At 38.6% G+C, this 22433-nt stretch overlaps 1 protein-coding gene across 3 annotated transcripts in view; it reads right to left on the bottom strand.

Annotated features, from left to right (window-relative positions):
• Positions 1-22433, bottom strand: part of LOC121295061 (endophilin-A1-like) — a 51510-nt gene that overhangs the window by 7668 nt on the left and 21409 nt on the right. For all 3 annotated transcript variants that reach the window (XM_041219362.1, XM_041219371.1, XM_041219380.1), the window contains exons 2-4: positions 12829-12897; positions 8437-8509; positions 3910-4053 (exon numbers count right to left, since the gene is read on the bottom strand). In XM_041219362.1, the coding sequence (XP_041075296.1) occupies positions 3910-4053; positions 8437-8509; positions 12829-12897 (286 nt within the window). The remainder of the gene's footprint in view (positions 1-3909; positions 4054-8436; positions 8510-12828; positions 12898-22433) is intronic.

Here is a 22433-nt window from a genome sequence, read left to right as displayed (position 1 = left end):
AAGCTTTATGATTAATGAGTTCCCCTCATCTAGTTGGGAAGAAAGGAAGCAATGTAGGTGACTTGCGACAATTAAGCTTTTTAACGAGAAATACGTTCATTAATGACTTAATCAACTCAATTTCAAAGCATTAACTGATTGATTTAATTAACATGTTTCCTTTGAAAGTCACTTGCTATTAAAGCTCTTGTTGCTATACCATGAGTTCAATACAATAACACTGTTTTTTGAAAGTCCTGCCCAATATATCTACTTAAACTAATTAACCACAAATTAGTCCTGAAATTGGCTAGCTGCTTAAAAAAAAGTGAGAGGATGGCTATTTAGATAACCATTAAAATAAGCTATATTTTAATGGTTTAGTAAATCTTTAATTATTTAAGAATATGTCCCGGTTTTGAGCTTTGAAAATCTGGTCACCCTAACTATAATAAGATATAAAACATACTGACAGAAAATCTAAAATACTGAAAGAAAAAAGTAAAAACTAGATGTCCTCTTCTTTGCCAAACTAAATGTCTTTACCTGAATTTGTATTTCTTCAAAATTAGCAGCAATCTCAAACATGGCCACAGGATGGTGAGGTTGTTTTGAGAAGCAGAGATAGTGTTCACTAAGGAAAATGAGCCTTTCTCTCAGTATGTAGAGCATACTGCGATGGAGTCCTTGGCTTAATATTTTACTCAATCTTATGTAGGGCAAGATACAAAGCTGGCAATAACAACTCAGTGAGGTAAGTGTTGTTTGTCGAACCTGAAGCATAATTTTTGCAACAAAGCATGCATACAAGTTTTATGACATGAACCAAGATAAGCAGGCAGCTAAACATCTCCCTCCTGGCCCATGTTCATAAATATTGTACAGGCTTTAGACAATGTAACGACCACAAATATAATAAACAAATGGATAAAGATTTACTACACTCCCTATGTATGTCTAACACGGCATAATATTCTATTGTTGGTAAAAACACATATTGCAAACCAAGATTATATTTGAAAGCAACATGAAGCTGCTATTTCAATAACTTCCAACTGGTAACAGCACTGCTGAAGGACTGTTTTTGACTTAAACACGTAGAATTTAAGACCTACTATGCATAAGGAATGACAAAACATTAAAGATAGGAACCAATTATTTACATATGCACATACCCCTTTATTATTTTTTTTTAATTTGCTGGACTTTATATTCAAATCGCTGTTTGACTGGTGGAAGCAAGTGAAGTAAGTGCTGACTTCTCCCTCTGGCTGCCTGTCTCCACTGTTACCTGGCTGAAGCATTCTATCAGGCATTGGGTTGAATTCTCAAAACTATTTACTCTGAATCGCCAACAGAAAAAATAAAATCAGAAAGGAGATAAACACCCAATAAAGTTACCAACTAAGACTGTTAACTGAAACACTTGTTCTTTCTATATGTAATTGTATTTTTTTTTTTTGTTTGTTTGTTTGTTTTTGTTTGGTTTTTTTTTAGATACAAATTGCGCTAATGCGCGATTTGGAGTAAAGGCTTTTTTGAGACTCTAACCCATTCTGTTAAACAACACATTGTGAAACAAACAAAAAATACAGAAAGTACTGCAAATTGAACTGAAAAAAAACCTACAGCTAAACCACCATAAAAACATATAAAACAACATTAACCTTACATCAACATCAACATTATCCTATATATAAATTTATTTCAGTCAAACTCATATTTTTGGGAAATTTGACATTTAGCGAGCTTTACTGATTAATATCGAAAAGTAGTTAGCCTAACTATAACAAACCATTGCTTCCTGCTTGTAAGCTCACTAGGGAATTATTTTATTGGAGGACTCTTAACACATTCTCTGATGTAAATAGTACAGCACATGTTTTAATGATGTTGTACAATGGTAATGTTTTAAAGACCAGTTCAAACTGTGATAAAATGCAGTGCAACAAATACAGATGCATCTGTTCCCTTGCATTACTAAACTCTAAACTGCTTCTGGGGCACTCATTTTTAGAAAGCGTGAGGAGAGCAATGGTCCAACACTTTAAGTGCACCAAACCTTAGAAATTCTGGACACATCATGATTCAACTGGTTTCCAAGGTTACCCCGCCAGCTAATCACAGCTCCAGATACACTCTGGGGAGCGGGTCTGTCCTGTGTTAGACCCAGAGGCGTGAATGCAAGACGTGGTACTTAAATATAAGGCAGCCTTTTAATTTTGTGTAAATTATTACAATGTCATTATTTCTCATGTCATTCTGCAGTGTTTGTAATGTGTTGTGCTCTACTGAGCATGCTCTAAAAAGAAAAACATGTACCTGTGTAGCAGGGCGAGATCTGTGCTGACTCTGCTGGCGTGTTCACGGGCTGCAGGAAGAGGGCGGCAGTCGCCCAATAACCGCCTGTGAGTCATGGCAGTGACACGGGGAGGTGGGAAAGTGTGTGTGTGGACTTTCCCCCTCTCTGAATGGCCGAGAGGCGGGTCTTGGGTGATTGTCGGTCCTATAAAATAACGCTCTGTTATTTCCTCAGGTCTGCCCACTTAGACGCGCTAAGAGTGCGGACGCTTTGATTCGGGACCGGGAATCAGCCGGGAGAAAAATAAAGAACCACAGCGAGACAGACAGAGAGAGAGAGAGAGAGAGCGGGGAACCCTTGGGCAGACCCCGGCGTATTGTGAAAGAGCAGGCTAGATAGCCGAGAGAGTAGGACGGTGATCCGGGTCGTGCGGGTAGCGGCGACCGGGATAACGCTGCCGAGTGCAGCACCACCACCTTTTATTTGTAGTTTTATTACTGTTTTATTTTCCATTGTTCTTTTCGCCTTCTGTTTTCATTATTATTTCTTTGAGCACCTGCGAGTGCCCTTCCTGTTCACGTACCAGCTGTGGTATTTCCGTGGTGCTGTCTATCATCGTTGATAGGCAGCCCACGGTCAACAGTGCCCTCTGCCGGAAAAAGTAAGAACTGTCTAAAAATAAAACTGGGCACCTGTGTGGTGTTTTCAAGTACACCTGTCTGTCTCCTAATCAGTGAATTACCCACACCCCTTCCACAACCTGTGAAATATTTTTCCAGTACAAGGACTCATCAACTCAATGCTTTCCTCCACAGGGCAGTAAGAGCACAAGCACTAGCAATGTATTAGTAAAGAAATACAAACTATCTTCTAAAGTTGTCAAACTAATCGCTTCACTGACTACATAACAGGTCTTTGGCTCTGTAATGTCTGATCAATGTCTAAATAAAATAAGCATCCTGGTTGTGTCTCATGCCACATGTTCAGGGTCCCATCTTCTTATGTATACTCCAGCTGTCTTTTTGTCCCTACTTAAACACATTTTTTTTTGCTCAATTATTATTATCATTATTTTTGTTCCAGCAGTAATATATAGTGGAATTACCACAGATACTTGCATAATATTGATTCAGACCTAAGAGACCTGTGATAAAGTTTTATTTTACACATCCATGGGACCAGGGGAATCAGACACTTCCAGAAGAATGGAATCAAAATTTAGCTGAAAGATTAAACCCCCAATTTTTAGTTTACTAGACTTATTTTAAATGTGCTTATAATTTAGATTTAAATATAGAATAAATGAGGACAGGTACCCATTTCTAAATTATGTTTTTACTAGGAAAATTACTGTCGCATTTAATTACCTTCTGTAATTTATATTGTATGTTGAAAATCCAACTTCATCGTTACATTTCCAACATTATACAGGAATCTATAAGGGTTCCTCACCTCGGTTCTATTTTTAAAATATGATATAGATGTAAAGTGTTTACATACCATAAAAAAGAATGGTGTGTTGTGTGTTCAAGGCTTTATTTATTTATTTATTTTTAATCCTGACATTCTGTGAAGAATCACACTTGGGGTATCATGATGGTATGACATGGAGTAACATTTTCACTTACCGAAACTTGACTCCTCCCCAAGTTCTCTTCCGAATTTCTGCATGGATTCTCCCAACAAGGCCTCGGCCTGAGGATATCCAGGACCTTTCTCCTGACCCCGGATCTTGGACATGGTATTGGTCATGCTCAGCTTGGCTCTAGAGGCTAGAAGAGAAGAACTTTTTTTTTAAATATGGACTTTTTTTCAGTGGGCACATTCTATTTACTTGTAGATCAAGGAATCACATATACCATCCCATTCAGAACATTTGCTGGAAAAACAAGATTTTAGGATTTTATTAGGATGAGCACTAAATTAATTTTAGGAAATTATTAGGATGAACACTAAATTAATGGAGATGAAACTAGCCCAGGATTGAAAGTTGAAATCCCCACCATGGGAGATTACATTTGGAGGGGCATAATGGTTTAGGCTTTAGACAGGGATGATTGTGAGGAAGTGAGATTGGGAAGAATATTAGGGGTGCACAAGCCTCAGGGCACATTGCTTTGCCTATGGGCTTCAGTGAAGAGCACAATGCTAACATACTTTATCACCTGATTTCCCCAGAATCAGATTTCAAAAGTGTTTCAGAAGCTTTTTATTTCTGAAATAGTTTTTGTAGGTCTCAATATAAGCAGAATCAGCAATAAAGCAGGTATGAAACATTCCATTTAAGTAGGCAAAGTAAGGGAATGTTTCTACTGTAACTCTGTGTATTAAATTACAGATACGAGAAGATGTGCCTTAAAATTTCAGGTGTTATCACTTTTATAATGTATGTAAAAAGTTTAAAATATTTATTTGAGGATTATTCCTACAATATTCTGAAACATCCTGGCTTTGTTTACAATACTGGAGTAGATGTCTATTTTATGTGCAAGAGAGCTTGTTTTATAACAGGAGTCTATGTTACTTTATGGATGAGATTCATGAATAACCCTTGAAGTAGTCTCAGAAGCCCATGGGTTATTCATGATTAGAAGGCTGAGCATAAGCCTTCTTCATTATCAGTCCTTACCCCTTTTTCTACATAATGACAGTTTGTGTAATTTAATGTGAAGTATAAAATAGTAACTGGTGACTTGCTGTCTTCACTGTCCTTCTTGAAAACAAGCTGGCTGTGACAACGCAATGTTCTTTACTGAAAAGAAAACACTACTCATGTGGAAAACCAATATGCACTGAACATGTAAAACAATGTTCTCACATGTCTGCAATGGTGAATTTCATACAGGGTATATCAAATTATATAACAGTTTTGAGAGCTTTGAATAACTTTTTCATATTCAGAACTGCTAGGTGAACTTTTTTTGTGCAGGATTTCATTCTGGAATCTATCTTGCATTGATTCAAATCTATGACAAAATGACAAGGTGAATTGTACTGTTCCAAATGAAGAAACGAAGATCCAGAATTCAGCTGTTTTATGTAGGTTTAAACATCTTTCTTTGTGTCACATTTTACTTGCAATATAAACATCATACTAAACATTCATGGAGTACTGTGGTCATTTTACTCAAGAGGCTTGACGTTTGTGGTGTATCCCTACACTATATACACAGGAAGTAAAAATATGAAACATAAGTTTTGGCTAAATTCTCAAAGCTTTTTTTCTCCAACAAAGTTACCAAAGTAGAATATAATGGGGCTAATGGTCCCCTGTCAGAAAATAGGTTGGCCCCAGAATATAGAATGAGAGAAAAAAAGTTTTTTTTGTTTTGTTTTGTTTTTTAAATCCCTGCAGATTAAGCTCTCCTGTCCCTATTAATTCAAAGTTCAGATCTACACAATGGAATGTGAATTTCCAAATACAGAAGATCACTCTGGGCGAGTGCTGCTTGGACATCTTCCAGTGGCAAACCTGCACTGTACTGGCTGGGGATAATAGAAGGGAGAACTGGAGATTTGGGAGGGGGAATGGGGGCTACTGTCAGCTGAGGGAAGGATAGCTGAACACTGACATAAGTGTAAGGCACAGTTTACTTTGCTGTCGTGTCTGATTCTTACCGTACCTGTTTAATGACCATCTACAATATCAGAGTGATAAACTAGTAGGATCATTTCGACAGATTTTTCACATTGTCCCAGTGCTTGACCACAATATGGATGTGGGCATCCTGTTTATTTTGCACTCTTTAACGTTAGTCAGCCATAGTTAGCCCCTAATTGTAATTTACAAGGTCAGTAAACATGTTTCATAAAATGTGTCATTGACAACAACACTACACACACACACACACACTGGGGGAACTTCTATGTGTCTATTACCTGGAATGCTTACTATCAAAAATGCTTACTATCAAAAATACAGGCCGAATCCGGCCCCAGAGAGATGTTATCCATCCCACAGAATACTGCAGAATATCATTTTTTTATTCAATAGGAATAGTACACAGGTAAAAAAAACAAATAAATACATAAATAAATCACAAAATATAAATAGACACGGATCAATGTTTTTTATTTAACACTCACCAAAAGACAAAGTCAATGAGTACTAATGACTGCTACTGCTGCTTCCTGATACCTGGGACCTCTTTGCTTTAACCAGCACATCAACATCTGGAGCAAATGACTTGGCTGAGGATAGCTCGAGTTGTGTGTGTCTTCGAGTTAAGTTAGCTCAGAATTACATTTTGATTTGTTGATATTCATGACAAAGCTTCCCGCTTCTCAAGACACACTATTTCAGCAGCTTTTAGCAGCATTTCTTTAAAAACTCTACATCCGAAAATGGTTTTGAATAAACACCTATTTTTTGAGCAATCACATACCTCACCTTAACAACAGCATCACTTATGATACAAGCATTAGCAAACATCGATTGCTGCTTCTTCAATGACTGTTAATTCTGATTATCTATCTTCAGGTAACTTCCTGTATATTTATCATATTTCTTGCAATGGTTTGTTTCAGTGTCTTTTTAGTTTAGTGACCAATTATTATTTGTATTTATTTTCCCCCAATTTAGAATATTCAATTATGTTTTTTTCTCCTCACCGCAGTGAGTCCCCACACAGCATATACATTCTGAGGGCGTGTGAGCGTCCTGTGATCTCACAAGCCTAACGCCAGAATCGCTTTTACGCCGAGCAATCCAGAGCAGATGTAGGCGGGCTACCAATCCCAGAGAACAGAGATCAGCCCTGCTTTTTATCCACTCTGAATGTGCTCGGTGTCTGGCCAGTAGGGTTCACTGTTGTATGATGAGGAGAAGGAGTCTCTGCTGATTTCCCACCCCTGACCCTGGGAGAATCAGAGCCAATGTGACACCCCTTTCAGAGTCCCCAGCAAAGTTCGGCCTCTTTTCACAGCCTGGACGCAAACTGGCACCATCCAAGCTGTGTGACATCCTGCACCCCCAGCGGCAGCGCTTTAACCAGATGAGCCACTCGGGGACCCTCATATTGTGACTTTTAAAGTTGTATCATTTCACAACAATCGTCACGTCGCTTACAAATTAAGCAAGTTGGCTTTCTATTCATGTCCACAAAGAAATATGAAATTTCCCATTTCTCTTGAAACACACGGCCCTCTTGATCCACCTTTCTCTTCACGGATAAAGACATGGTGACACTTGTCACTACAGAACTTACAAATCAGAACTAAAACTCTTTTTCTGGTATCACTGGTGTCGTAACTCGAACCAGCTGACGCACTGCCGTCTCACCCACGTGGTTGGTGATTGACAGCAACACACCAATATGACAATTTCATCTGCTCATGCAAAGGAACCCGCTGGAGGTATGTTTGCACACATGTTCTAAGAGGTGACAGTGAGTGAAAGAATCAATATGTGCTATTTAGGGGAATGTAAATATGCTACATATGATCAAGCACCAGGGTATCGGATCAGGCCTGCCAAACCAAACAAGTTTTACACCCCTGACTTAGAGGCTCTGAACAAAAACCTTTTAGAACTGTTTTTCTAAATTATTTACATAATAACTAAAGTTCAGCATATGTTGAATTTTTTGACAAAAGCTTCAACAAACAAGACCTTTATTTTACTGCCTAGGACTGACCTGACATTTTCATGAAAAAATGAACAATTACACAACACTTTAGAATTGGCTGTTGCTATACTAGTTTTTGTGTCTTGTTTCTATTGTTAAGAGGGAATAGGGCACTGCAGACTACAGTATCAGTACTATCTCAATAGTACTATCTATGTCTACTGGATGCTATAGAGGCAAGGCTGCAGCTGAAGCCAAAAGAATGTATGTTAATAATTAAAACATTCCTTTACGTTGTTTATGAACCTGTACATTTGAGTACAACTTGTGTTGATACTCAATAGCTTGTGCTACATTTCATCACAATTGAAGAAGCGCTTCTCTGATACTTTTAATATCTTGTGCTAAAGAATGTTCTTAACAAGTTCCATCTGAATTGGACAAGCAGTTCTCTAGAGTACACCCGCCTTCACTATCTACTGCAGGAATGGGCATACCCAGCAGGAACTACAGAAAAATAATTACACTTTTGCATTAATCAGTGTAGTAATGTGATGTGTGATGTATGCAATATGAAGATTCTGTTACCTGGGTTGGGCTGAAGATATTCTGTTGTCTTGGTCATAATTTCCAATACAGCTCTGCTTGTAATGTCCACTTTCTAAACACATCACACAAACACAGAAAATATTATGTTATAATGGTAACAAAACACATTAATCTGTGATAACAACTAGACAAGGGCAGTTTACAAAATTAGTACAGAAATATGAGAGAGGGGATCCCAACAGCCTCTACAACTGGGCTAAAGGAACAGCAGCACAACAAGTAGAGTTGTAATGACTCGAGTCAGTGTCTCAACTCGAGTCAGACTCAAGTCGCAATTTTCGGTGACTTGACTCGAGTCATTGTCATCACATGACTCGACTGGAGTCCCTGCAAGAAAAAATTCAATCCAACTTGAGTCCCGGCCCAAAAGTCTATACTTGATCCGAGTCATAGTCTTTATGATAAAATAAATTATATGCTCAGTTTCATTTTTCAATGCATGGAAGGTACCTGCGTTCGTCGAGTTCACAAGAACTGTGGAGTAGACAGGGAGAGAAATAAGCAGTCTGCATCCTGCCAGTCCTGAGAAATGCCAAACTAAAATAAACTGTCTAAAATAACTAAGATCATTGTTGGTCTTTTTTATTATTTCTTACAAATCAAAAATTATTTGGTGGGTGAATCAATAGATTTTTATTTACGTAAGCTTAAAATTTAAATGGGGTAGAAAAGGGGTTTAGTGTTTGTTGTCTGGTTTAATATATACTAACATTATACTATGATTAAAAATAAAAAAAGCTTTAGAAAACAAAAAAGAATTGGCAAAAAGCCATATTTTGCTAAAACTACCACTTGTGAATCCAAACTCATGTACAAGCTTATAAACTTTAAAAGAAAGTTTAATAATTGTAATTTTTAATTTTTTCATTTTACATTTCCATAGCCTAAAGACACTATATCACATGGTACTGATTAATGAAGCTGTTGTATGTTCATCTTTGTTTTCCAAATTCCCAAATTGAGTTAATCAGCTCTAGACGTGTTTGATTAATTTAATAATTCAGGATTTGCATTCTGGATAGATGTTTTAGAGTTAGTTTGGTTAAAAACATGTAGCTGTTTTCAATGAAGACATTCATAAAAACTAAAATGGGCAGACCAGACCACAGCAGCATGATTTTCGGAATAGGCACAATCAACATTGCCAGAAGAAAAGAGGTTGAGGACATTACTGCATTGTTTTCAATTAAATTTTAAGAATTTGTCTGTGGATTTTGTCATAGTGGGTGAACAGAATTATTCTGTGTTTATGAAGCAACAGCTGCAATACCAGTCTTTTATGTTAGGGTTATTCAAAATGCAATTGACCTCTTAGTATTACTGTACGTTTGCACATTTTAACTACATTGATGATTTTATTTTGACAAACAGCTGAGATTTTATTGTTAAAACAGGTGGTTAAAGGATTTATGATGTGATGTGTTCTCTGCAAAATATTTTCGCTATTTCTTTTAAATAGCGGGGCGACTAGACGGTAAGACTAGATGAAGTAAGCGCATAGCTGAGAGTTTGCTAATAAACAAATCCATTGTGATCAGCTGCGGGGCAGGCAGCAATTGGATAGACCGTGCTGCCGAGCTGATCACAGGGAAGAGTTTGGTAGCACAAAGGGGGCACAGATACGTGAGTACTGCCCCTTATGCTGAAAACGAGAGCTAGAGCGCTGTTTGTTTGTTTTGTTTTGTTGTGTGTTGCACAGTCCTAGGAGCTAGGGAGCTGTCATCAGTGAGCACAACCACCCGAAGCACTTGAATCACTGCAGAACATGACACAACGAGCACAACAAGCACCACACCGGAGAGCATTTGCCATGCACCATGTGGATTTACTATTATTATTATTATTATTATTATTATTATTATTATTTTAGGACTGCAATCCTGCTGTAAACCCCCTGTGACAGAGAGTGAATGAATCTGAGTCAACAAACTCCCTCCTGACCTGTGAGGGCAATGTACAACAGGAACAGTGTGCCCTGGACTGGATGGTTTGACAGTTCATCCAGGATCGTTCGGAAGACGGACATCCAAAAAGGGTGTGAAGCCACAATACAAAAAGCAGGTGATGTGTCAGTCATGGATTGGAAGAGGCGTGATTGCACTCGCTACCAAAGGGGGCGTGGCTAAAGGTATATGAGGGGATGTGGCTGAGCGATCTGTTCCTTTGTTATGGTGACGGACGGACCTGTAAAAGGAGTACATAGATAAAATAACCATGAGTGTTTTGTTTGTTTTGTTGTTCTAACTGTCATTGTTTGTCATTGTTAGACGGCTAACACTAGTCGGGAGCTGTCACGAAAGGCCAGCACCGAACCCAGAATACACTGCACCACTGTTTCACAATTGTTGTATAGCACCAGCTGCACAAACAGCACTCACTATAAGTGATCGTGTCTGGGTTGTGTAGTATTATTACTGCATTATTATTTTGGGACTGAACCTCATGGTTTAACTGAGCGATACACATTGGTGTGTAGAGCCAGTCATTATTATTTATCAGCCAATAAAGAGCTGTTTAACCGTGACCTGTGTTGTTTTAAATCATTCCTGAGCACTGCATCATCTCTACACATGTGCACTACAAACCACTTTGCCACACCCACCGATACCATTGCTGGTAGAGGGATGGATTTATTCATTTAATAAATACGGACTGTTTTTGAACATTGAACTGATGTCTGGACATTGTACTTTCACCCACACCACTCACCTCATGAATTGAGTGATTTTGCCTCTAATAGTTATTTTTTCTGATAATTTGAGAGAAGCTTGTTTTATGCAAATACTGTACCGTAGGTAACCTGACAATTGATTGGTAAGTGTGAAAACACATCTGAAGTAAAAGACTGAGGAGAACTGGATTGTATATGTTGTTATGGGAAAAAAATAGCATTCAATCTGAATTTTCTGCACTAAACAATAAGAAAAGCAGGTCATGAATTTCCAGTCATTTTGACACTAATTTCATGAAGCAGAATGGTTCTGTAGATATTTACTTTTTCACAACAGATGTCACTGTATTTGGTATTAAACATTAAAAATGCTCTAAAGATATATTTTGCTTCAGCAAAATATCTTATAGAGGAGTTACCACTGCTTTTTAGAAATACCAGTTCTGCACATGCACTGTGGTCAAGAGTTGCAACACATTGTGAAGAACTTATCCGAAGCAGCAGAGAGAAGCAGCAACTGACTCTGGTTGAGACGAAAAGATTCTGGTTAGGGACCTCAAACGTAAAAAAAAAATGTTGATGTAAAGGATGGTAAGTAAGCTGGGCTTAGCTGAGTGGGGGACAGAGAGGGGTGATTCTGGGATGCCAGAATCACTGTCGAGCCCTCTTAAGGTGTCGTGGGCTAGTCAACGAAACATCAAGAATGGAAGGTGCCCATCTGAAGACCCCAAAGAAGTACCCTACTCAGCTCAGTCCAAACAGTTGTCATACTGATGTGCTAGGGAGACCGCCCTGTGGTTGATCCCTGGAGCCAGCATAGCAACCGTTGTGTGTGCTGATGTGCCAGAGAGGTAAAATAGGTTGATCCCTGGAGCCAGCATTACACTTCAGCCATCAACACCAGGTAGAAGGATACATAAATCATCAGATGGAAGGAAAAACAGATGGATCACATTAGTTTACAGTAAAATAAGCTATGTCTTAGTTGGTGCTTATCTTGGCAAGAGCTGAGTTGAGAGCTAAGTTGCAAAACAGTACACAAATCACTTACCCCCAAGCTCCTCCTTCAAACAAAGTATTTTGCTCCCTTATATAGATGGCCATTCCCAAATTAGCACTCAATTACCTAACTGCGGAATGGCCACACCTTTGATTGTTGGAAGGGACAGAATTAACCCCACCCCTGCCAACTATACATTCCCACACACACTATTTAAACAAGCAGGGCTTTTGCTCTGCCACACGGAGACAAACTGAAATCGCTGACGACTGTGGGTTTGCTTAATTGTATAACAAATAAGGATATGTTTTGGGATTTTAGATCATATGTAAAAGTATAAGAGTGAGGTGTGTCAGCGGGACCTCCTTTGATTAGCAGAACAGTGCTCGCTGTCTTCATGACACCTTTTGCTTGTAGTTTTGTTTACACAGTGTTTTATTCTGCCTTATGTGAGTTTTGGAAGTAAGATAGTTGTGCAGTACTTACATTTTTGTCTTGCTTGCTAGTTTTATACCCTTAAAATGATTGAACTCATTCCTGAAAATCTGAATTTCTGTTTGGGGCTTGCTGCCATATACTCAGATGTCGGAGGTCTATCTGACTGACTCAATTTAATCTCCAAATAACGATTTATTATAATAAAATTATCACTCACCCAGCAAAAGAAGCCTTGCTGTGTAACAAAAAAAAAAGCACTTACCTTTTCCATTTCTTTGAATTCATCATCAAGTTTGGTCCCTTCTGATCCACCAACCTTCTCACTCACTTTCTGTAGAAAGAAAAAGGAAACACAGTTTTAAAGCTTGATTTCAAATAAATACAACATGTTCACAGCTAAATAGCCAAACAATGTATTTTAATATCATTATTTTTATATAGTGCCTTTCTTAGTGGCCCACCATCACATTATATGCAGTCACTTACAAGGACATTGACTTAATATCTCATCTGCAGAATGGAGCACAAGGAGGTTAAGTGACTTGCTCAGGGTCACTCAGTGAGTCAGTCAGTTGTAGAGGTGGGATTTGGACCAGTGACCTTCTCGTTACAAGCCCTGAACTTTAACTACTGGATCACATTGGATGTTTCCAACCCTCAAACCTTCCAAAAATAAATCAGCGACCTACATTTTGTTGTTTGGAGGAAAGTGTTTTGACACCCAACTTGTTTTTGAAGAAGATGAATCTTTCTGATGGGCACCTGTTTAATTTGTCTTACACAATTATATTGCTCAATTACAGTAAAGGGTAGCAAACCTCCAAGAAATACAAGGTGCTGTCCACAATGATATGGCTCTGTAGTTTCAATTCTCCCCACATACCCCTAAATGGAAATGAAGTATTAAATAATGTCAGCAAAGTAATATGAATTAAAAAAAAAAAAAAATCTCCAGTTGGAGGTTCCAAACTTTTTAGATCTTCAGTTCCCAACACACACACACACACACACACACACACACACACACACACACACACACACACACACGCTGGATTTATTAATAAGTATTTATTCTTCCAAAATCACCATTGTTTAATTGTTTAACATTTACTGGTATAGATTAAAAAAAAGGCTACAGTCCATTTATAACACATAATCACAACCTAACCTTTACTAAAGTGCATTCTTATAAATAATGTACTTACATTTGGCTATATACAAAACTTAGAAACCATTATAATAAATATGAGAATATCTTGTAAATTAAATGTAATACAACCGATATCATATTTCAATTAGGAAAATAATCTACAAGTAATTTGACATATTTCTGAAACAAATAGCACTGCAATAGAGTGTGTTCTTGTTATTCAAGCATCTCCAAATAACATGTGCATGTGAGTCACAAAAAGCATATCTAAAAAAGGTAAATGCATAACGGCAGTGATGCTCTCCATGTCTGAAGAATATGACTAACAACATATGACACATCTGCCTGTTTTCTTAGTTGATCTGACACAGCTTTGTCTTTGGTGTGAGAAGCAGATTTTTATTAACCTCCTTCACTTTGATAATTGGAAGATGGTGATACACAGACTACAGTCTTCCTCTTTAAATCCTTTCCCAATGTAGTACTTCTGTAAAGGCCTCCAATGTTTATTGTGTTATAATAGCGCAGAATTGTGTGGTTTATGGAGCTGTCTTATTGTCTATGGTCTTTTTAAATCCTTTTTATAGTCTGATGAGTTGTTGTTACAGATTAGGGGTTGATCAACTTGTACCCTGCTGGGATAAGCCACTTTTTTTAGGGCATTTTACAGCACTGGGAAATCACCATGGATTTCATACAAAACCTTAAAAATAAGTAGTTGATTCAATTATCTGGTACACTGCTATTACAGTGCCTTATTAAATTCCAGTTGTTGTGTATCCTGGTGGATCAAATCAGCCCTCAGAGAGCAGATGCTTCATATCTGTACAATTGACGACCCAGACAAGCTTCCTAAATTCTGATTATCACTAAATCAGGTTAGTGTATAATCTTAATCACACCAAGGTATTTGTTGTTATGGAAACGGGAATTCATTCACACCACACTCTGTATTCACAAATACATTTCTTCCAATTACACAGCTGTTGATTATATGACCCACTCTGCTTTTAAAAATAGAAGTCACCAGAAAATTAGGTTTGAGTTTTTGATGTCCTTTTTTAATGTCCTTTTATAGTACGATATTCAGGGGTGTAACTTAAAGTTACACATTCAAATTGTATTTGCCTGTAACACCCCATTCACACTTGCAGTTTAGGCCGGCCCAGGGCTGCCTTATCTCATGTGTGAACGCTCGAAAAATGAAAAGGCGGCCCTGGGCCGGGTGAAATTTAAACCAGCTTTTTGATGCGGCCTGAAGTACCAATACCGCCTCAGGGCCGGCCTACCTGCATGTGTGAACCCACCGCAGGCCCTGGGCCAGCTTTAACGCGTCAATGCGGTGACGTACCACAAACCACTCCCCTACTAGGTTGAGCGTAGTAGATCAAAACAATGTCGGTTTTAAGGGGTAACAGCTGGGACGATGAAGAAATGAACCCTTAGTGGTCCATTTATTCGGCGCTTGTCAGGCGCGTCAGGTCCAATTTATTTTCACACGCGCTGTTTTAAATATTTTTCTTTCCAGAGTAAAGCAGGTTTAAAATATATTGAATCGCAAAAGGGCAGTCCTGCATCTCCAGCCAAGCCCCACCCCTTGTTTGCTGTAATTTTCACATACCTCCTTATATACGTAGATACTCTCCCGATTACTTGTTTTATCACCAAACTCCTCAATAATGCAATCCAAGTCATTATTTTATTACTATAGCATCTCAAAAAGCTCTGCAAATGTCTGTGATATTCTTTGAGTGCTGGGTGCAGAAGCAGCTATCTCCTTTATGTCCATGTTATCTCTGGTGAAAACCAACAAGTTTGTCCGAGAACTCTCGGAAATACTGAGCAGCAGGCCAGAAATAAACCCATGACGGATCTTGGATTTTATTGAACCTACGGCGATCTCCAGCCTGGAAAACAGCAATGGGGAATGCACTGAATACACCGACACTTTGATGATGATGATGATGGGTCAGTCATGAATGGTAAGTATTTCTTCATCGTACAGCTTTTGTTAAAATGATAAAACTTCCTCTCTGTGTGTGTGTGTGTATACACACACACTCACACACACACACACACACACACACATACACATTTCAGATTGTAGCTAAGATTGTAAATCTCAATATTGATAAATAATGCATACAACATTGCATATTCATTCACCATTAATATAATAATTTGTATTGTGATTAATGTACTGTACACGTCCTTGTTTCCTGCATTTACACATGATCCAACACGATCGCTTCTTTCCACAGTAACCGACTGCACTGTCAACACACTGTCTTTACTGTATCTTATGTAATAAGACCAGTACCAACAGTGTTACAAAAAAATATTTACGTCTGCAAATTTCCCAGATCAATCTCTTATGTTGACTTCCGGGAATGCGGTGTTTACGTCACTGTTTACATTCCCGACAAGCACTTTGCCGCAATTTAAGATTCCTTCTCAGCCACATATGTGAACACACTTAGGCCCCCTAAAACATCAACTGTGAATGGAAATTTTGAACCAGCCCAGAGACGGCCCAAGGCCGACTCAGTAAGTGTGAACGAGGTGTTAGACACAGTTTACTTATCTTCCAGTTTTGTTCTATGGAATTAATGTAACTCATTGCTTTCCACATGAAAAAAAATCCTAAAAAGCTCTTAAATTAAATATATTTCAATTAGTACACTATAAGTATTTTTTCTACACTGCATACCTTTCCCTCAAAGAGTTAAAGGTCAAGACTTAATCAAGCCATATTCTTGCTGTCGCTCCTGAGCCTGTCCAGAAGACATGTGAAATAAGAATTCAAAGGGAGGATGTTTATGTGGAAGTGAATTAGTAACTTTTCTTTACATTCTTAATGTATAATTGTATTACTTTTCTTTAAAAATATGAATGTTAAACTGAAACCGCAAGTGTTACATTTGAAATGTGTAATACTCTAATTAGCTAATTATTGAAATGATTGTTGCATAATAAAACAGCTTTTCTGTTTAAATGTTCTGACTGGTTTTGTTGATGAATCAACAGTTTCTGTGGATTTGTAGCATATAATAACTGTGGATTCATTGTTCAGCAAAATATCTGCCCCACACTCCCCTTCTCTTCAAAGCCACACAGTCACTTTTAGTTAGACGATTCACAGGATTAATCAATTAAAAGATCAAAGGTGACATCACAGACATTTTTTAAGCAGCAGTTAGTACTCACAAGGGTTTCACAAAATGGCATGTCTGCTGTAGCATTCTGAAAGACAGGGAAAATGGAAGGGGCAGGGTGACTTGTCTTTGGTGAAGCTACCAACTTAGTGAAGCCTAAACCCAGGACATGTCCAGGGTGGGGAGAGTGGGGGGGATGAGCGGCTGGAAGCAGCAGTGAGGCGTTATTCTTTTTATTAACCCTGTAAAACTCTGTATCTGTATCACACACACACACACACTGTGGCAGTGTGCCCTGCCCCTGTGCATATTTTTGTGTTATACATTGTATATATTGTGTTAATGTTGGTGTATTGTAGTTGGTACACGGGATATAATATGGGTTACGAACACAAGTGAATTTAAAATGTATATTTGTATTTAAGCACGAGGTTTGCACACCACTTCACTTGCAGGTAAAACGTAATAATATGTGAGCACGGGAAATTGCACTAGATTAATTCACGTGCAGTTGTACCGAGACTCTACTTGATTGACTGATTAGCAATTGGGTCTCGGTATAGCTGCATAAAAGCCGCATGTTTTCACTCACTCAGGATTGTGTGTTCAGGGCGAAGGAACAGGTGTGGAGAAGGAGAATTAAAAATATAAAAATTAAAAATCAATTGCTACGTCGTGCTGGAGGACCAATAAGGTACTTGTTTTGTTTAGTATTCATCCCTGTGTGTCAGTGTTCATTTAGTGTTAGTATGTTTTGTTTGTCTATTTAATTTAGGCTAGAGTGACGTGTCCTGTTTTGTGTTCACTTCTTTGTTTTATTATTTATTAAAGATTCGGCTATGGCCGTTTCAAACAAAATAAATACCTTATTTGGTTTCGCTTCCTGGTCCGTGACGTCACTACACCTGTGCTATTTGTCATAAAAATCAGAACACAAGCCACTGAAATTCACTTTAAGCATCAAAATTGATTATGGGTCAACAGGTTGATATTTTTCTTCTCTTCTGTCCACAAATCGCTGGCAAGAGAGAAGACCCGCTCTTCTGGGGCGTTGGTACCAGGTAGACATAATGCAAACTCAAACACAGGTAAAATGTTTTTATATGAGGTTTGCTTTGTACTGAAGTGCCTGACAATGTCTGAAGACACTTTGGGAAGATTAGCATAGGACTTAACTCTTGATATTTCATCAAATATAGCACTGTCATCAAAACACAGTTTTGTTTGGGAAATGACAAGGGGGAGGCACTCCTCCACAGATACCCAGTCCGGGGTATGTTGAAAAAGGACCCAGGAAAAAAAAAATCCATACTCCTTCAGTGAGTCCCATTTCTCTAAATAATTCACATATGTGTCGTAAAATACATCCACGTGATTGAGGAATGCTGTGGTGTCCACAACAGCTTTATCGGATAACTTCTTTGCCCTGAGCCTGGTGAAGTGTTCTTTGTTCTTGTAGTTTGTTTCTAAGACTTTGCAACTGGTCGCCTGCTTCAACTGCTGTACAATTGTTTTGTTCCAATCTCTTCTTAACTGAATTGAAGAGTGTCAGCTGACCATGCAGAAACCAGAGCCAAGTCTCAAAAGCTGGTGCTTTAAAGCACTTTTGCAGGGTTGTAGGGCACTTTTCTTGAGTCATGAAGTATGAATTCAGACCCTCATAAATTTGCAGGCAGCGTTTAACAGCTGGAAGCAGGGACAACCAACGTGTGCTGCTATGTCCCAGGACATTTTTATTGCAAACTTCAGCGAACTTGCAAAACTCTTTCAATCCTTGCACTCGGATGGTGTATATGTAAAAGTATTTGTATATGTTTACGAGTATGCATTCCACATCAACGGGTTACAAGTCAGCAGCAGTTTGCAAAGCATTTTGCACTACATGAGCAGTGCAACCAATGCCATGACTCTCTCATCCTGTGATAGCTTTCATCTTGTACCAAACATTGCCTTTTCCCGCTTGAGCTACCCCTCCAAAGTTTGTGTCGATGTTGTCTGCACAGAAGGCTATGCACTTACTATCAATGCTTCCCTTCTTTAGTGTTGTAATGAGGAAATCTACAAGTGTTTCTGCTTTTTCCCCTGGCAGATCGTCAAACTCCAGTAATTTCGTTTGAATGCCAATAACAGGATTTTAATGTGCTTGTGGTTAGACATGTCTATTGCAGCACTGTGGCAAAGTGGCTAGTGGAGGGGAACAAGTGTAGCGGTGATGCGATGCAGGAGTGACAGGCAGACAACGATATCCAGTGGAAAAGTGCTTTTATTTGTAATCCAGGTCTGGTGACCGTCAAATAATAAATCCCCGGCTATACACAACAATGTGTAAAGCGCAGGGATAACAAAAACTGGGCACAGAAAACAACGGTACTTCGTGACAATAGTGCAGTGGTGCTCCGGACAGTGCTGACCCTAGTCGACAGCTCCGGAGGTGTGCTTTAACTGTCTACAAGTGAAGAACAGACAATTAACAGGACAAACACAATAACACACAACACAAATTAGTTTCCACACACTGAGAGCTCCTCTCTCAATCCTTCTCTCTCTCTCTGATCGTTTTATCCAAACAAAGGAAAAGATCAGCGTTACCCTGGCCCCTACATGTAATCTCGCATGATATCTAGGTAAACGGTTGCAGCTGCCTTATTACTTGCAGCTGCCTCTCGTTTACCTTTCAAATCAATACAGTTTCTTCCTGAGAAAATGGATCCAGTACGTTAGTCACAATCGCTTCGGTTTTAGGGTTAAACAACAGTGGCTCCCTTGGACTTTTCCACATTTTATTGTGTTACAACATGGAATCAAAATGGATTTAATTAGGAGTTTTTGCCACTGACAACAAAAAAACACAACACAAAAAAGTCCATAATGTCAAAATGAAAAATAAATTCTACAAATTGTTCTAAATTAATTACAAATATAAAACAGAAAATAATTGATTGCATAAGTATTCACCCCCTTTGCTATGACACACCTAAATAAGCTCTGGTGCAACCATTTGTCTTTAGAAGTCACATAATTAGTTGAATGATGTCCACCTGTGTGCAATTAAGGTGTTTCACGTGAATTCAGGTTAAATACACCTGTCTCTGGGAGGTCCCACAGTTAGGGGTCCACTACAACATGAAGACGAAAGAACATTCAAAGCAAATCCGGAATAAGGTTCTTCAAAAGCACCAATCAGGGGTAGGATATATAAACATTTTCAAGATACTGAATATTCCCCGGAGCACAGTAAAGTCCATTATTAAGAAATGGAGAGAATTGCTGTTCACCAAAGGTCCCCATCAAATTTGATGAAGCTTGAGCAATTTTGCAAAGAAGAATGGGCAAAAATCATATTGCCCAGATGTGCAAAGCTGGTAGAGACTCGCAGCTGTAACTGCTGCCAAAGGTGCCTCTACCAAATATTGACTCAAGGGGGTGAGTACTTATGCAATCGATTTTTTTCTGTTTTGTATTTGTAATTAATTTAGAACAATTTGTAGATTTTATTTTGATTTTTCATCACATTATGGACTTTTTTGTGTTGATCAGTGGTAAAAACTCCTAATTAAATCCATTTTGATTCCATGTTGTAACACAATAACATGTGAGGGGTGCATACTTTTGAGAGCCACTGTAAACTTAGGCTCAAACATTTTTTTCACTAATTGTGTGGTGCAATCCATCAACTTGAAGCTTTGCAAGTGAACAACACAAGTATCCTCCTCTGCCAAGACAAGGTTGTTGTCACTTGCCTGTCGGCTTTTAAAAATGTATTTAGTGAAAAGCTAGAGCTTGGTGCTACTAGTGCCTTTTGATCCATCAAAGTTTTATGTGACTTGTTATGTCAGTTTTTCCTCCGTGGGCAACTGAAAATTGCGAGTTGCACTGCTTGAAAAATACTTCCATCTTCAACCTTTTTCGAAAAAGGTCATTAAAACTTGACTTCCTTTTCCCCATATTTAAGTTTTGGGGTGTTCTTTCAATAAAACAATTTAAAAATTCCATTCACCTCCTTACAATTTTGTTTGTGCTACAGACAACAGCCACTGCCTATGAACTAACTGACACCGTCTGTCAGGAAACAGAATGCAGGGCGGAAATTGTAACTAGGATCGTCATGGTGACAAGCGGTAATTAAGCAACAGTGGGTCCATTAAATAACTGAGCCCTCCAGTCAGACCTGCTCAGAAAGAACCCACAACGGCTCGGTTACACTTTAGATTTACCTCAGTCCATCACGGTGGTGCCTTATTACCGTTGAGCCTATGGCCAAACACAGATGTTCCTGAAAAATGGGACAGATGGGACAGCTACCCAAAAGCAGTACAAAAGTAAGATTTTACTAAATATCTGGGGACACCGGGACGTGCTCCCTAAAAAGGGGACTTTCCTGGGAAAATTAGGACAGGTGGTAGCTTTAGTTTTTGGGGCACTTTGCTGTAGGTGGATGTGACAGAGATCTTGGTGATAAATCTCCCTCCCTACCTGTGAGGGCGCTGTGTAAAGGGAACAGAGTGCCCTGGACTGGACGGCCCAACAACTAATTCCCAGGGTTAGGTGGAAGTCGGCCATCTACAAAAGGGGCGGAGCTACGGTACACCAAGTCATCGACCCAGAAGGGAATCGATGTGGCATCCGCGAATTGGAGGACAAAAGGTTGCAATCGCTGACCAAGGGGGCATGACTGACGGTACAAAAGGGGATGTAGTGAGGTGATTGGTTCATTTGTATGGTTAAAGGCTGAACTGGAAGGAGAAACATATTATTATCGTGAGTGTTTTGTTGGTTTTGTCATGTCTAAAATCTACTTGTTTGTTGTTATTAGACGGTTAACACGATCTGGAGCCGTCGCTACAGGCCAGCACAAAACCTGGACAACACTGCACCTTGTTCATGATAAATAGTATTTTCACCATCAGCACTACATCCCTCACTTTGGACTTGTGACCATGTTTGTGTATATTATGTGTGTTTAAAATACTGTGTCTATTGTTTCGGAACTGAACCAATAGTTCAGGGATTTAACTGAGTAATATACATTATTGTGAATTGCCAGTTCTCATTATAATTTACTGTTGTCATCACTTTATAAATCAACCATCATTTTAACAGCACTTTGTTGTTTGTCATTGTCTTGAGTACTGCATCACTTCTACACCTGTGCACTGCAATCCACTTTGCCACAGTGGATTAGGTATTTAAGGGTGTATTACCAAGCAAAGCTTTCTATTAAACAACAATTTATTATTTTGATTGCTACTATATAAATAGTGAAGTTGATTATGACAGAAACCATTTTAGAAGTAAGACGTGCTTCACAGAATTACACGTCTAGGATTCCAAAACATGGAACATTGAAGAAAGGTCAGCATTCAATCAGTGTATCAATAACCTTCCGAGTAATGGGTCTGTGTGGTTTCAGGAGTAACACATATAATAGAGATAGACTAGGTTCCTTACAATCATTTAACTACCTGCCATAACAAGTGGTTTACTGAACAGAATGAGGTTTTAAGAATGTTTTTTTTTTTTTTTTTTGGTCAATCACCTTGAAAATGTTTCACCCGTTAACAT

Source organism: Polyodon spathula, chromosome 2, assembly GCF_017654505.1.
Source record: "Polyodon spathula isolate WHYD16114869_AA chromosome 2, ASM1765450v1, whole genome shotgun sequence".
In the NCBI taxonomy this organism is placed as follows: domain Eukaryota; kingdom Metazoa; phylum Chordata; class Actinopteri; order Acipenseriformes; family Polyodontidae; genus Polyodon; species Polyodon spathula.
The sequence above is the reverse complement of the archived record's forward strand: the minus strand, read 5'-3'. Positions and strand labels throughout refer to the sequence as shown.